At 38.7% G+C, this 15,891-nt stretch overlaps 1 protein-coding gene across 3 annotated transcripts in view; it reads right to left on the minus strand.

Annotated features, from left to right (window-relative positions):
* Positions 1 to 938: 938 nt before the first annotated feature.
* The window catches only part of klhl13 (kelch-like family member 13), a 29,478-nt gene continuing 14,525 nt past the window's right edge, over positions 939 to 15,891 (minus strand). For all 3 annotated transcript variants that reach the window (XM_033978173.2, XM_055226910.1, XM_033978172.2), the window contains 6 exons: positions 15,349 to 15,490; positions 12,252 to 12,384; positions 10,770 to 10,966; positions 9,202 to 9,997; positions 7,039 to 7,152; positions 939 to 1,996 (listed from right to left, as the gene is read on the minus strand). In XM_033978173.2, coding sequence (XP_033834064.1) covers positions 1,509 to 1,996; positions 7,039 to 7,152; positions 9,202 to 9,997; positions 10,770 to 10,966; positions 12,252 to 12,384; positions 15,349 to 15,490 — 1,870 coding nt within the window. In that variant the 3' untranslated portion in view covers positions 939 to 1,508. The remainder of the gene's footprint in view (positions 1,997 to 7,038; positions 7,153 to 9,201; positions 9,998 to 10,769; positions 10,967 to 12,251; positions 12,385 to 15,348; positions 15,491 to 15,891) is intronic.

The raw sequence follows: 15,891 nt of genomic DNA on the forward strand, positions 1-15,891 counted from the left end.
TGAGAATATAATGAGGATTTAATACACAAGACCAGCTCACCTGATGATTACACAAACCTTTTTCTGTTCCCACTGACAGCACAAAGCAGACATTGTGGGCGCCATATGCTCCCATCAGGCCGGAGACCAGCCCGGAGCAGGTGGACATGTGCAGGATGACGGGAGCAGCTGTCGTGAGGCCAGGGAGTGACTGTGGAGGGAAGAGAACCAGGGTCCAGTTAGCTTTATATTACAGAAAGAAATACAGTAAAATAAACAAATCTTAAAACCATTTAGTTATTTTTCTATTACAATATTGTGTTGGGGAATGTATTGTAAGTGTAGGCTTAGTTGTGATCATATCGTTTCAGTCACCATATTGAACATATAATGTATACATTTAATACTGATAGCGGTGGAAATGTAGTTAAACATTTCAAAATATTGACAAACTTATAAACATAATATCCCAACCTTATTTTTTCATATTCTGCAACTGTCTGTATTTTAAAAAAAAATACTAAATTTAACTTCTCCCTCTTGGTTCAGTGGTTTGACTAAAGTTATAAAACAAGGCTAGAGCAGGCCAATGCTCCCTTAGGGCACATTGTATGGATTAATGGGTGCATGGGCTCAAAGCATTTCACTCTAATTGACAACAATGACTGCAGTGTTGTTTACCTCAGCCCAACACCAAGTCCACCATGATCAAACTGATTTTACATTTTAAAGCTTGTTTTGTGTCCAGAGGCACTTTAAGACAAGGAAGACAAATCTTGTTTTTAGTGCTCGGGCAGGGATTAAGAATACAGCTTACACCAGTCACAAACATAAAACTACTTACCGACTAATTGTGTATGGCCTTTGGAGGAAGCATTTGGAAATCAACTTTAAGATCTTCTCAACAGGTTTAAGAATTGACCTAAATCTCTGAAACCATGAATGAAGTACATTATATGTTACTTTCAAAATCGTCTTTATTAAATTTAGAAAACACCATTATGTTAACAGTTTCATAGCAACAGCGGGAAATAAAATGAAACCGTCCAAGAGAAATGGGGCCTGTGCCAAGCCCTGAGTTAAAAAACAGTTTGTGTTGTGATGCTAACTTATCCCTAAACACTGTGGCTCTCTGAAATCACCTGCTCGACTCTGGCATAGCTCTACAGACAGAGAGAGACAGCGGCAGTGCAAAAGTCAACATCACAGCTCTAAAAGAAATAAGAAAACTTAGTAGACATCAGGTAGAAAAGTTGATTTGCAAAGTCACTTTTCAAGTCAAGGTGTTTCCTGCCAAAGAATACCGAGTATACCGAATATGCAACATTAACACGTAATTAGGTTGCCAAACTGTATCGGTATGAACTTGAGGGGTAGGAGGAGGAGGAGTTTCTGCACAACTTTGAGGAGAGGGGCTGGGAGAAACATAGCAGTACAGATGTAGTCCAAGAGGAAGTGCAAACAAAGTCTATAGGGGTTTGTCTGAGGGCTGGGTGGGTGTAGCTTTATGGCCGCCCAGCCATTACGTGTCAAGGTGCCGACAGCGGCGACTCTCTGGAGGGGGAGCCCGACAGGTCGTCAGGAGGAAACACTGTAAGCGTGCAGGCCCGGATACCCCCCAGGGACTCGGGCAAGTCAAACACTTTGTGCCACTCGTCTTTCTCCGGGTCGTACTTCTGCACTATTTCTACCATACAGCGATTGTTCCACGAGTACCCGCCCACCACATAAATCTTATTCTCAAACACGGCCACGCCCACGTCACTCTGGCCACGCAGCATGGCGGCTATTGGCGTCCATAAGTCCAGAGCAGGGGAGTAGTACTCGCAGCTGAGCACGTCATCATAGTCACTGGTGCCTCTGAAGTGGTTTCCTCCGATCACATAGAGCCGGTCGCCCACAGTGCACATGCAGTGCAGGCCACGCACCGTCGTCATGGGTGCTTTCTGAGTCCATTTGTCTGCGTCCGGGTCGAAGCACATCAGCTCCTTCTGGAAAGTGTCGTGAGTGATTCCCCCTGGAACAGGAAAATAATAGGAATTATAGACTCAAGAAGACGATGAGCCTTGAGATACAGATGAAGATCACTCAGGTCACTTTTCTTGCAATATGAAGAACAAATTTACTATTTGTTTAAGTGCTGTGCTGCAGTGTCATGAGTACTTCACTCTTGAACCAGATGACCTTTGAGTATAGTCCTAGAAACTAAATCAAAAAGATCACACTTTGTCTAGACCACAGCTGAGCTTTGGATTATTATGTTGATATTATGCACATAAATATTTATCTTATTGTGGCATCAGTTTTCTTTTCAAAGGGCTAACCACACTGTTGTGGAGAATTGCATTACAAACTGGAGCAACATCACTTTTTCTTCAGTCTCTTTTGTGCAGGGTGAGATAATGTCGATGATGAGCGGTTACTAAAAAGAGGCACACATTACAAAGCGTCTATGAGCACAGAAAGATTTTTTAGACACAACACAAAAACACTATGCCAAAGTGGGAAGAAAAACGAGAATAATACAGGACATGTCTACAGGGAAGGCTTAAAATAAAGAGGAACGCAATCCCAGCATGCATTTGGGTTGGATTCAGCCCTCCCCTCTCTCCTCCCCGCCAGGCAGAGAGCAACTAGGAGCAATGAAGAGTGGCAGGATCAGTTTTTTTTCAGCTGCTCAGTGATGGTGTGCTGTCAACTATTGTCCAAATACTGACTCAGATCTCGGAAGCTGGGTGTCTCGGACCAATCAAATTCAACGACAGCGCCACTATCCGTGTCCCTTATCCGAGAACTCCTCAGGACAAGCGTGCCATTAAACTGTGACAAGAAGAGCGGAGCAGACGTCCACTCTCTCTAATTCCTCTCAAGAGGCCCATGCTGTTATTCAAGTCTGCACACTGATACAGCGATGTCTGACCACTATCCTGCGATCCCACTAGTAAGTGTCATGAAATGAGTGCGGCAACAATTAGTCAAACTGAAGCTTCTGTCAGACAAACATTGGGTGTAACATTTATTCAATACCGTTTTTGGAATATAACAATCAGTAGCAGCCACAATTTTAATTTCTCTCATGTGTTCAAAACATGAAAAAAGGCAATGATCAAGCTATGGCCAAGTTATGACTTAAAGAATTTATAGGTTTACCCTTAAACAATTCAGCATACGGTCATAAGGCATAAAGTTCAGCCCCACCCCTCTGGTTCCAGAAGTTTAAAAAAATGGCATTCATTTTTCTCATAGGCTTTTCAAAATAAATACAAATATTAAGCATTTCAAGACTTGACTAGGGACCAACTATGTGGTAACTATGAGATCTGTAAGAACTATAAGATTATAGTTTTATTTAAAATCTGTTTCTGGAACTTTATAAACTATAAAATTATAAATAAATGTTGCCATATTTTTAGATTTAAATACGTTTTGGGGTTTTGGCAGAATGGATCTCTTAGCAGTGTCCAGTTTGGCTGTTTGCCTCACCTGTGTCCCTCCTCTGTCACCCCTCCGGGTTGGAGCAATGAGGTGTAGAGAGACACTCAGCAATTTTCAGAAATACTCTTTAAAGATTAAGTGTCCAGAGCAGAGCCTTATAATGATCTGACTTTAAACCTGAACAAACCACTGTTCTGTATAGTATAGACTGCAGTCCCTAAAGGAAAATGGCAACACTCAAGGACCAATTGATCCATTTTTACACTCAGGAAGCCTGCAATTATCTCAAGTTTTTCGTAATTTATTCCAATATTAAAAATACCCTACAGGAAATATAGCACTATAATCAAGCATTGGCCTGTTAGGTGGATACTGTTTACATATGAGGCAACAAATTTTAATTGAGTTAAATAAATTAGGTTTCTAAAACTGTGGTATATGTGCCACTGATGGCATGCTTGCTCTTTCAGCTGGTCTGCAAAATGCTTGGCAATTTTAGCTTTTGAACCAACAATGACTGGTAATTAGTGTTTGTTGAAATTGAACTTTTGTGGGTCAACTTCTAATTATAATAATGTCAATATTTTATGTGTATTTTGCATCTTACAGTTTGATGGACTTATAGAATTAATTTTATTTTAAATTGCAGTATCAAATAAGGCCGCTGGTGTCTGAGGATTTGAGTCTCATTAGACAAATGGTTTTAATTGTGTGCCTGCAGCGTCTGTGCAGATGTTAATCTGTGGTCCAGTCTGGACTGTGCTGAGCTGAGAGTGTCTGTGGTTGTCACGGTGATGAGGCTGACAGAATCCTTTTGGACAGTTCAGCAGTGCCGCCCGCTCACCGTGAGCTGATCCACTGTGACAGACGCACACAGAGCACTTCTGCACGGGTCACCTTGTACAGGACCCCTGCCCTCGAGGCCGCAACGCTTAGGTTAATATGAAAAATTATGTGGACGATTGACAGAACAGGTTTTGTTGAGATCACATTTTTGGAGATTATCAAATTTTTATTGCTGTTTAATACTCTTCATTCCACAAAAAGGTGTAATTGTCCAGGAGTGGTTTAGAGGTAAAAACCTCTAAAGTTCCACAAACTGCAGTAGTGCCATTTTGTCTTACATTCCTGAACATTCACATTAAGCACGGCCTGTGGATGCAATACTCCGGCAAGTGTGTACATGATTGTGTGCTGTTCCATTACATTTATCATCGATTTTATCATTGTTATCTGTAGTGGCTTAGACTTAGGCCTGGCCTGTGCCTACCCAGACACACAGCTCATGGCATTGTGTCAATGCTTGTAGCAGCTACACTGTGGTCACTTATAAAGCTTGTCAGCAGCTCAAGTGAAAAGAGTGAAACATGAGGCTAACAACAAAAGAGTCCATTAGAAAGAGCAGAAAAGCCCCAGAATCAGTGAGGCAGTGCAGAGAGGGGCCTGGAGCAAAAGCCACTGAAACAGCTGGCACGCAGCAGATTAGCCTAGACGCGACTACTTCCTTATTCACCATTTGAGTTTATTTCTTCTTAAAAATGTAAAAATGAGACTTTCATCTTGTGCCACACATATTTCCAGGTTGGTGGATTGGAGTGCGGTCCCACGTAAACACAGAGTCCCAGTTTATTCTCATGCCAACTGCAATATTAGTTTACTAAAACGAGGCAGAGATGATTGTGTGTATACCTCCACAAACAAGCTGTGGTGTATGGCTAATTAAGGCAGACTTCAGTAAAGTAGTTACTTACAACAATATGAAATATGACAAAGGCATAAGCTTTTGTGAAAACATACACAGTAGCATTTTAGCAACACAAAAATCAAAGCCCTGGTCACTGGCAACCACATAGCTGTAAAATCCAATTTGAGTGCAATTTTCCCTCATAAAAGAAAAGGAAACATCAGTGACACTAACATCTTGACAGACAAAAGGTTTCATGAGTAATGAGCCTGATGGATTATGGAATAACTGTAGGCTTCATGTGCACTGCCGGGGGCAGCTTGAAAGGACAAGATCTGAGAAAAAAGATTAAAGCCACCTGGAAGAAGAATGAAATTTGAAGATTTTTATGAAACAAAATTATGATTTGAATCTAAATGAGGACATTAACATACCTGGCAGAATTATGACATTTCTCTAGGTATGGAATGAAACAGTTACATTATTTCAGTCTAATAGATATAAAACACACATGTTAATAAATCAGGTAGATGTATGAATGAATGAAAGAGTGTGTGCCAAACTGGATTATATATTCAAAGATAAAAGTAAATCTGTGCATGTTTCGGCTGAGTCATGTTGGTGAACACAGACTGAAAGGTTTTTGATATTACTAAATCTCAATGCTACTTCAACATGCAAAACATCAATAATGTGCCTGGTTGTAACAATAGTGCAGAGGGCCAAGACAGATTAACACAAGCCTTTTGTGCTCACCTCCTACACAGCCTCTAGTCTCCTTCCCTCCTTCTCGTCTCCTAGCTCCTATCTTTCCCCTCCCTTCTCTATGGAGCATTGCACTGGATTAGTCACACTATGAAACTAGGGCTCATCTCCATAATGCTGGATTTTGGTTCAATCCTAAAAGTGAACAAGGACTGAGGAGGCACCTACAAAGCTGGGACCGTTTTATTGTCTAGTCATGGCTCCACCACTCCAAGCTACTACTTTACCTGGGTTCACCTGCATTCAGCCAAGACAAGAGACGACGAGTAATGTCTTCGTAATCTAAAGTGCATCAACAATTTGGCCGAATAAAAAGTAATTTAAAGTATTGGTTATATTAATCATGATCAAAGTTCAACAACTATTGATACTTTGCAGCTGATGTCATCAATGTTCCCTGGTGGTGTAATGTCAACTGAAGGCTCTGCTCTGTCTGAGGCTTTGTTAGACATTATTTTAACACAATCTGACCAGAAAGACTTAATACAAAATCAGCTCACCTGTTGTTGTTCCAACTGTTAAAGAAGTCTCTCAAATAACATTACAGTCACAAACTACCTTTATGCAACAATTTTGCTGTTAAGTCACCACCAATTTGTTGAAAGTCGAACACCTAAGCAGGATACTGCACACTCATATTGATCACAGGCTCATGAAAACTAAAAAAATGCATAAATGCATTTAAACAACACATTTTCAGATCTTTTTGGGCAGTGTTTGCATTGTCCAAGATAACTGATGAACATTCTGTCATACACATACATGTAGAACCCCGCCAGCGTGATGTATATGCAAAGTATTAATAAGATCTGCAAAAGAATTCTTCAAAATAAAGATGGCAATGTCATTCATTTGCTAAACATTACCTCATATTACAGTGTAGAGTGTCAATAACTGATATCATACAAATATTGTGCTATTAAATATGCTCAAATAAACAACATACAGTGATACACAAGATATTTAAAATCATTATTTTTAGACAACAAACTTCAGGATCTAAAATTGAAATTATCACCCACATCTAGGGGCATCTAGGTGTTCCATGACAGAATCATCTCACTGGTTTAAAATATGACCCAAACTCAGACTGAACCTGGTGAGTCATGGGGATGATACACAGCTCAACACAGAGTTGGATACTGTTATTTTAGGTGAAACTTAGGCTGTCATACCTGAAATATACATGTAGCCGCCGTACACCGTCCCAGCGTGTCCATAGTGCGGCTCATTCATTTTGGCAACGTATGTCCATTCGTTTGTCCTGGGGTTATAGCACTCCACAGTAGCTTAAAGAAAGAGGAGAGGACAGCATTAAAGTAGGTCGAGACACAGCTAAGGAGGACACACAGCGGCAAATAAGGCCTTGGAGGGTCTCAGCGTGAGAGCCAACACACACTTAAAGACTACCCCACCAGGCGCACAAAGCACAGCAGCACAGGAAATAAGGAGATGGGGATAGAGATGGGGGCACCCTTTATCTTTCAGCCCCGGTGAATCCCTTCTGTGTATCCCAGTGTCTGCGTTTCCTGGATTAGGAGGAGTGACGTTCATTGGGAGTAATTGGTGTATACGTGACCCCTCGACAAGCATGAAGCACCTCCAAGTTCTTTTTACAGTTTGTGTGTTCAGGCAAGGGGAGACTTTGGAAATAACTACCCATTGTTTTAGACTGTGAACTTCTCGGGAAAGTTGAGGCAAGGCATTATAATGTAATGTACAAAAGTGTGTATATTTGGTAGGTTATATCTAATGTCTAAATTAATATCCCTACTTTTAACAAATGTCCATCTACAATAAAAAATACAAATGAAAACATGCAACTTTGTTTGCATACAAGATACAATTCAATACATCCTTTTTTTTTGGTCTAAACAAGCTGTAACGGTTTGAATAAATAACTATGACTCATAATCTATACAAAATAACTACCAAAGTGTTTCATTCTGCCATTTTTTAAATTGCAGGTCATTTTTTATTATATTGTACAAATACTATTTTATTTATTTTTGGGGAATGTCCTGATGCCCTGTTATTGTGTCAGTAGCAATATTATTTATCGCCTATATTTCCTTCAGCAATATATCACACATCAAACAGAATACAACCATTTGGTATTTAAAAGTAGAATGTCCCATTCAAGGCTGTAAGCTGGTCCCGGGACAGCTGGGTAAATCGCAGTGGGAAAAGAGCTGCTCTTTGCTTGCTCAACAACTCTCATCAAAGTCACCTTGAGGAGGCACATAATCTAGCATATGCTGAACGGCTTGTATTACAGATAAGACAGTGAATTATATGCTGAGGTAGTAATAATATGGGCAAATGCAGGCACACCCTAGTTCAAGTATATCTAGTTAAATAGCTGGTTAACAGAAAACCTAAAATGAAGAAAGCATATCTTGTGGTGACTATGTAATAAAAGAATCTTTAAATACACCTTTAATGATTCAAAGTCTGTATTTTTTATAGTCTTGGCTTTGAGACTAAACAATAAAACCCCACCCATTATACGCCCTGCCCAGGATAAACAAATACAATACAGAGGCTGGGCAAAAAACAACCTCAAGGCAAAACCACACACAGCAGTACAGGGCCGTAAAGCTAAAAACAGACAGTTGTGTAGACAGCCAATGAATGGGGTTCGTGTATTTTGGTCTAATTATAACCCAGAGGACCAGACTGTGTCCATGGGTCTTACTCACTGGTTTAAATACTGGGTGGCACCACACTATGGGTCACTACTACTGAGCCCACACCAGCTACACTGCATCACCAAACAAATACCTTCTAAATATATATTCAACATCAACGGAGAGAAGAGCTCCAGTCCAATGTTAAGTCTGAACTGAATAAATCTTCACTATTATGGTACAACTCAAAAGGTCATCATTTTTCAATTTCATACATTTGATTAATTTCAATGAATACATTTGAAAATGTTGTAATGGCCTGTATGGTGGTTTTCAGTACACTATTAGAGGGGTATTATCTACAAAAATAATTCAATAAAGACATCAGAAAAGTAAAATTACATTTGAATTAAAAAAAAAAAAAAAAACGATAAAAAATTGAAAAAAAGAAGTAGCCCAAGTCAAAAATGTTCACAAAAATGGGGGGTGTTCTGGGTTGTTGTTACTTCTGCATATGTAGAGACTTAAAGTATGTTTAATGCAGTATTATCTTATATGTTTATGTCGCAAATGACTTTACTCTTCTACAGCAGTATAATCATTTCCCTGGCATTTTTTGACATTTAAAGAGGTATTAATGTCTCATACAACATTAATTAAAGGCATTGAGGGATGAGTCAAAAACAAATGAGCTGGGTGTTGCCTTACCGAGCTCCCCCGCGGCGTTCCTCCCCCCCACGGCGTAGAGGTGTCCCTTGAGTGCACTGAGGTGGAAGAAGGTGCGCTTCTCGTTAAGGCATGCCACCTGCATCCACTTGTTGTAACGCGGGTCATAGCGGAACACCGTGTCCACTGCCGTCTTGCCTTTGGTGTCGTAGTTACTTTGGCCGCCCACCACGTACAGGAAGTTCCCGATCACTGCGATGCCGTGCTGGTACCGCGGCGCATCCATTGGTGCCAGGGCTTTCCACTCATGAGCCTTTTCGTCAAATAATCGCAGCTCTTTGCTCACAACCAATTGTTGACGCAAGACTCCGCCTAGAGTGACCAGGTGAGCACTGTCTGATCGAATGGCTGTCCTTTCTGACTGCATGACTGGCTGCATGTAGGGCATCATTTGGTAGTTGCTAGCTTCCAGCAGGAGGTTGACACAAGTGTTATCTGTGCGCATAAAGTCTACAGTCTGAACGTGGTTGATGAGCTCTTGTGGGTTCATGAGGGGGAATCTGATGTTCTTCATGAGTTTGGAGGCGTAATCCATTCTGCCATCCTCAAAGCGCAGCCAGCGACATGCAGCTTTGAAAAGGTCCAATTCGCTGCAGTGTTTTAAGCTGTTGCTCGACAATACGAAAGCCAAACGTTCAAAAGGTAACTTCACAAACTCTCCGGTGCCAAGCAACGAAGGAAAGTTTTTCAAAATGAAGTTGTTTACATATTTGTCCACTTCAGTGAGATTGTACGTGTTGGCAATGCGTCCGACCTCTACACAGTTGTCAAGAGAGACCTGTAAAAAATAGTGGGACCACATCAAAAATGTCTAATCCTGAACTTAATTTGTTCAAATGAGATGCAGGCACAGAGGAACAGCATACATTAAACACATTTTAAAAGCAGCGATAATTCTCAAGCTAAAAGTCAATTTCCATAAAGGCTTTCACATTACACATGAAATATCAGTATTAAGCAAGAACATTTTGAACAACAGTCTTTTCAGTTAATTTAAGCTTTTTTAATTGAATTTGCATTAAGACATATATTCCTAATTAACAATTTAAAATTCAAATGAACCCGTTTTGATTGTGGTCCAAAACCGTATTTGATATGTATTCTTTTTTTAAATTTTACAGTGTTGGGAAAACAACATTGTAAACTTACCTTTAGAACTAATCAACACAAAGAAAACTGGAGATGTCGGACAATTCCTTGACTGGTAACACATTTATGTAAGTAATATGTCAAACAATAATAAAATAGAGATGTAATGAATCAAGATTAATTGGTTCATCTTTAATCATAATTATTATTTTTTATTTCTTACCATACGTGACTACATAATTTTAGAAACAAAAAGTAAGTCGCTTCAGGTCCTTAAAATATCATAATTCATTTATAGAATGTGAGCAATAATTGAGGATTTCACTGTTCATTCACAGTGTCAAAAATTTATTAAATTGTTAAATTGTGATGGCTCTTCTTTCAGTTTTCTTAACCCTAAAAATGTGATATAGTGACATCTCGAACATAAATTCACTTTTCCTTTCATGTGATGTCCTTACCCCAGATATAAGAAAAACCTTGCAGAAATCCAGCACGGGGAGGATTTGGAGAAAGCTAGCCGCCTCCAGTGTGTCCTGCAGATTTTCCATGTTCAGCGACAACTTTGCTGTATAGATAAAGTCAATGATCTTCTTCAGGCCTATTCTGTTCACCCCGTGGAGCTTGATGCACATTAAATCCTGCTCTTTCATCCCACCTGTGAGAGTAAAGAGTTGGAAATAAGACCATTTTTAAAAGTGGCAAAGGAATCGTCCATAATCCTATTTGCCTGAGTGGTTCGCTAGCAGCCACTTCCATCTGATTTCAAGCGGCACAGAGTAAAACAAGTTACATAACTGAAAAAACTCAATTAGGCTTACAGCGGAAAAAAACAGAACCACATTTGCTTTTATAAGTATAAGTGTTGTAGTTGCGTTTAGTGAAAACAACAACATTTTGAATGTTTACAACAATGTTAGCAGTGTAAGCCAATCTATGTTCTAATCTAAACATTATAATTCAGGTAAGGTTAAGGTGCACTATGTAATTTTTCTGTTGGAGTTCTGTTGATTATTGCTTTGCCTGGAATGTTCCAGATAATGGCATTAAATTGATCTGTCTTGCATGTTTAATGCTAATTGCAGCTGTTTTAATTGCCCAAAAATACCTGGAAAAATATGAATTTTAACTGTAAGTTAGGTGTTGCCTCTTCACAGATTTAAACTGCATCTTGGCGTGGTGGTGTAACCTTTTGTCACCATGGAAGTAGATTCAATGTTATATTATACTTACATATATTTATTTGAACTTCATTCTTCATCATCACTACCAGCCTCCATGGTCAGACTATAAAACATAATTTTTGCACCTACTCTCTAAAATGTTGCAAGACTGCAACAATACGGAGCCAAGGTAATTAACAAGAACATCTCTTATATATGCGCATATGCTGCCTGTCATATATACACACATATACATATATATATATATACACATATACACATATATATATATATACACACATATATATATATATACACATATATATATATATATACACATATATATATATATATATACACATACACACACATTATATATATATATATATATATATATATATATATATAATTTTTTTTTTAAACACACAAATTTGGATTTGAAGGGAACCGAACACCACAATTTATTTTGGCAAATTCAAGTTTGAGAGTGTCAGTCGCTTTAATCAGGTAGCAACTAGCAACCTATATGAATTATAGATACACACAACACAACAACGGAACCCAATGGGTGGAAAGTCACTGTGGGTGGTTCTCTTGAGGCAAAATGGTTGTGACAGAACTAGGACTGTGTTAAAGCACTGCAACATTTATGAACAAAAGTATAATGCTTGCTTTGTAATACAATTTAAGTGCAACAGAATTAAGGTTAAAACATAAGCGAGCCTTTATACACCCTTATATGTTGTATATTGAGCTAGCCTGGATCTAATTAGCACTGACCTGTAAACATGGCTTTGAAATAGTCGGAGGAGGAGGCCATCATGGCACGGTGCACAGGAAATGCTTCGTCTCCATCTCCTGCCACCAAAGTCACATCACAGAGCAGGCCCTCTATCCTCAGCTGGTCGAATCCCTGAGGGGCACAAGCAAAGGGGGCAGATGTGCACAGTGTCAGCTAAGATTTTTTTGTTTAATTCTCTTTAATCTGGATTAGTAAAGAAAACATTTTCAGCAAAGGTATCCCATGCATTGAGTGATAGAAGGATATGTAATGATCGTTCCAATACTGTAGTAGACTGCATTGTGATGCAAAGAATGAATTTATATAGTAATAGCTGTGCTAAATCAATAAGCAAATCATTTTACAACAGGAACAAGAATTTGCAGTAGCTCCAAAACAGAGTAAAGTAAAAAGTTGTCAAGCATGGTTAACAACAGGTATTATGCAGCATTACAAGCTAAAACTATGCCATTGTGTTAATAGCTTAAGTATCCACAGATGAATAGTTTGTAATTAAAACAAAGAAAGCAGTCCTTTTACTTTGATCAATACGGTTCCTGGTGGTGCAAAGGGCCCAGCTGTTTGCTTGTGATGGATACAGCACCAGTGACTCTTTGGAGAGTCATCTTCAGCACATTTGTTCACAGCCTAAGTGTGGCTTGTGCCAAAGGCAGTCTACACATGATAAGTGCTGTGAGAGTTTTGTTTTCCCTCCAGGATCCTCACCTGCATCCAGTGCTTTTAGCACATCAGGTTGGATCTGTATTCTACAGCAAAAATCTACACTATTATTTACAGTGCCAGTTATACCACAATGTACGTTACCTATACAATACATACCTCGATATATAGGCCACAATACGATATGCAAGTCGATACAATGCCCTGTCAATTCCATACAATACACTTCAAATCAATTCGATACAATTCCATGAAAAAATAAAGGCTTTCCGAACATGTAATGATCAATTCAATTTTCACTGAAAATAAAAATTTAAAAAAATATCTTCCATTTATTGAAGATGAATGAACATAAAGTGCATTGTTTTTTATGTGTTTTTCTACTTGGTAAAATGTACAAAACAAAAAGTTAATATGAATTAAACCTATTTTAACCATCAAAACAGTGAATCAAGGGTTTGCATGTTTGTGAGTTCCTCAATCAAACATTTCCAGACCGTTGGATTGGAAGGGATGGACCAATTTTGTGGCCACCACGTTCACCAGATCTCACACCTCTGGATTTCCTTCTATGGGGCTGTTTTTAAGATATCGTGTATCGAACAAAGATGTGGGACATTACTGAACTAAAGAAAAAGATAACAGATGCGATTGCAACCATTGATGAGTGAACACGGCTTTGTGTGACTAATGGTCCCCATAAAGAGACATACTGAATAAGGTAAAAACTTTGGAAACCACCGAGTACAATAGTCTGATTAAGACATCTTGTTGAGATATCTTATCAGTTGTCTTTGTAATATATGTATTTTTTTTATTGTAAAGACACTTTATAGAAACCCTGTATTTTGTTTTTTTGGGCTACAGCTAATAAATACTGAGATTATAAAAACTTTCAGATTTAAAAGGTTTTCTAGTGGAGAGTCCGCCACCTGCTTGTCTCCATTGATATGTTACCATTTTGCTTGGAATGTTCCACACAGTATGGCATTTTTCTTATCTATCCACATGAAGACAAACAGGTGACCCCACTCACAGTAAGAATGCATGTTTTTCAATGTATTCAATTTATATCCACTTATTCAGTTAGTCCCACACTGTGGAAACATTATCATGAAGACAGACTTCCCACTCATTAAGTTACAGTGTTCTTTTAACTTCTTTTTGTTCAAGTGGATAGAAGTAGGCCATCCGTCAATCTGTAATGTAAATAAAAGACACCCCACTATTATAAGACTTATCAATATGATGTCCCTACACCAGAGTATACACCTCAAATGTAATTACAGCACACTGTCTAAATATTGTTTTAAATGATAAGACAGTATTTGTTAATTAGCCCAGCGTGATTAGGTACACAAGCTAACTGTGTCTGCGGGGCGAGAGTTCAGCCGGCCTAGAAAATCATTATCATTCATTACCTCGCGGTGACTCCAAATGATTAATGAAGAGAAAATGGGGCCAACACCCATTTATTTCCACAGAGAGAGTGACACAGGCAGACACTGCAGCAGCCACGCAGTCCAACGACACAACCAGCTGATGTAAACTTTATGCAAATGAGTAACAAAGCAGGCCCAGTGGATAACAGATCGATTTGGGTTTCAATATCACGCACTATAAAAATCAGCAGTTTGTGTTGCATATATATTCTGTTTATGGTAAAGATCCCAAACTTATGCATACACTCAATCAGACATTAGCATATTTAGAAGCCATTTGTAATATGTATTTGTAGCGTTTATCAAAGAAAGGGCATTTCTTGTAGAAGGTCATCGCTCTAATAGCAAGTGAATAATTTGAGTATAAACACATTTTCCTAAAAGTAGGTCATTAAATAAACCTTAAGAGATAATAGAGCGGTTTGAACGCAAGTCAGCAGGTTATAATGTTCATGTTATGGATCAAATCCCAAAAGAATACAGTAAAGAGTAAGACGTTTGATAAAATATTCAGTCTATAATGTATGCTGCCAGGGGGCTTTCACATTATTTTAACTCAGAGGTGGTAAAACTGAAAAAGAACTTGTTTCTTGATACATGTTAAGCATAGATTAAGTTGGTGGGACTTTGTCATTAAGATTTTTGTCTCTTTGCTCCATGTTTTTTTAATTATTCAGTCTCTTAAGCCCCCAGGTACAGAATGTGGACAGACCCATAAAACAAGACACTTTAATGTACTCTGAAAGGATATTAGATTATATGTAACATTTCTAGGAATTACCACATGAGGAAATCTAGCAATATTAAAAAAGGGAAGAGCTCTGCACTAATTTTTTTTTTTTTTTTTTGCAACATTCAATCAGTCATGCTAAACTGTACCTGCAAATGTACATATTTGACAGTTTGTTTGTTATAGACCTACATTTTAGCATCTTTTTACCCTTAAATATCTAACAGTGATCTGGACACTGACCTGAAGAACCACAGAGCTGTGCGTGTTGCTCGTGAAGAAGCGCGTGTTGCCAGTTTTGGACGCCTGCAAGTGAGCAGAGATGCCCATATCGCCATAGCCCAGAGCCACTTTCATGTGCGCGTCGTCGTCCTCCACAAGGGATCTACAAAGAGAGAAAAAAATAAGTTTTACTCAAGGAAAAGTCTCAAAAACACACGTGCATTGGTCTAATTTTAGTCACCCAGAAGTAGGACAAGGAAGTTTTCAAAGTGACACTTAAAGGAAAAAAATGCGGTAGTGGTAGCCCAATTGTTGCAAAAATTGTCATCTAAAGGTTGCATGACTAAAATCAGAAGGGTTTTTTATTGTACTTGGAGTAACCTTTTCAATAATGCCTTGGAGCAAAAAAAAATTTTTATGTTTCTTTCTTGCATCCTTGCTATATAGACATTAGAATAGAGGAATAACTATAGTGCAGACAACGAGTCAAAATAGAACAATACAGCTGTGCTGAGAGACAGGAGTGCAAACTACACTCACCGTGTACTACTAATAAAAAAAGGA

This window comes from Periophthalmus magnuspinnatus, chromosome 14 (assembly GCF_009829125.3).
Source record: "Periophthalmus magnuspinnatus isolate fPerMag1 chromosome 14, fPerMag1.2.pri, whole genome shotgun sequence".
NCBI lineage: Eukaryota > Metazoa > Chordata > Actinopteri > Gobiiformes > Gobiidae > Periophthalmus > Periophthalmus magnuspinnatus.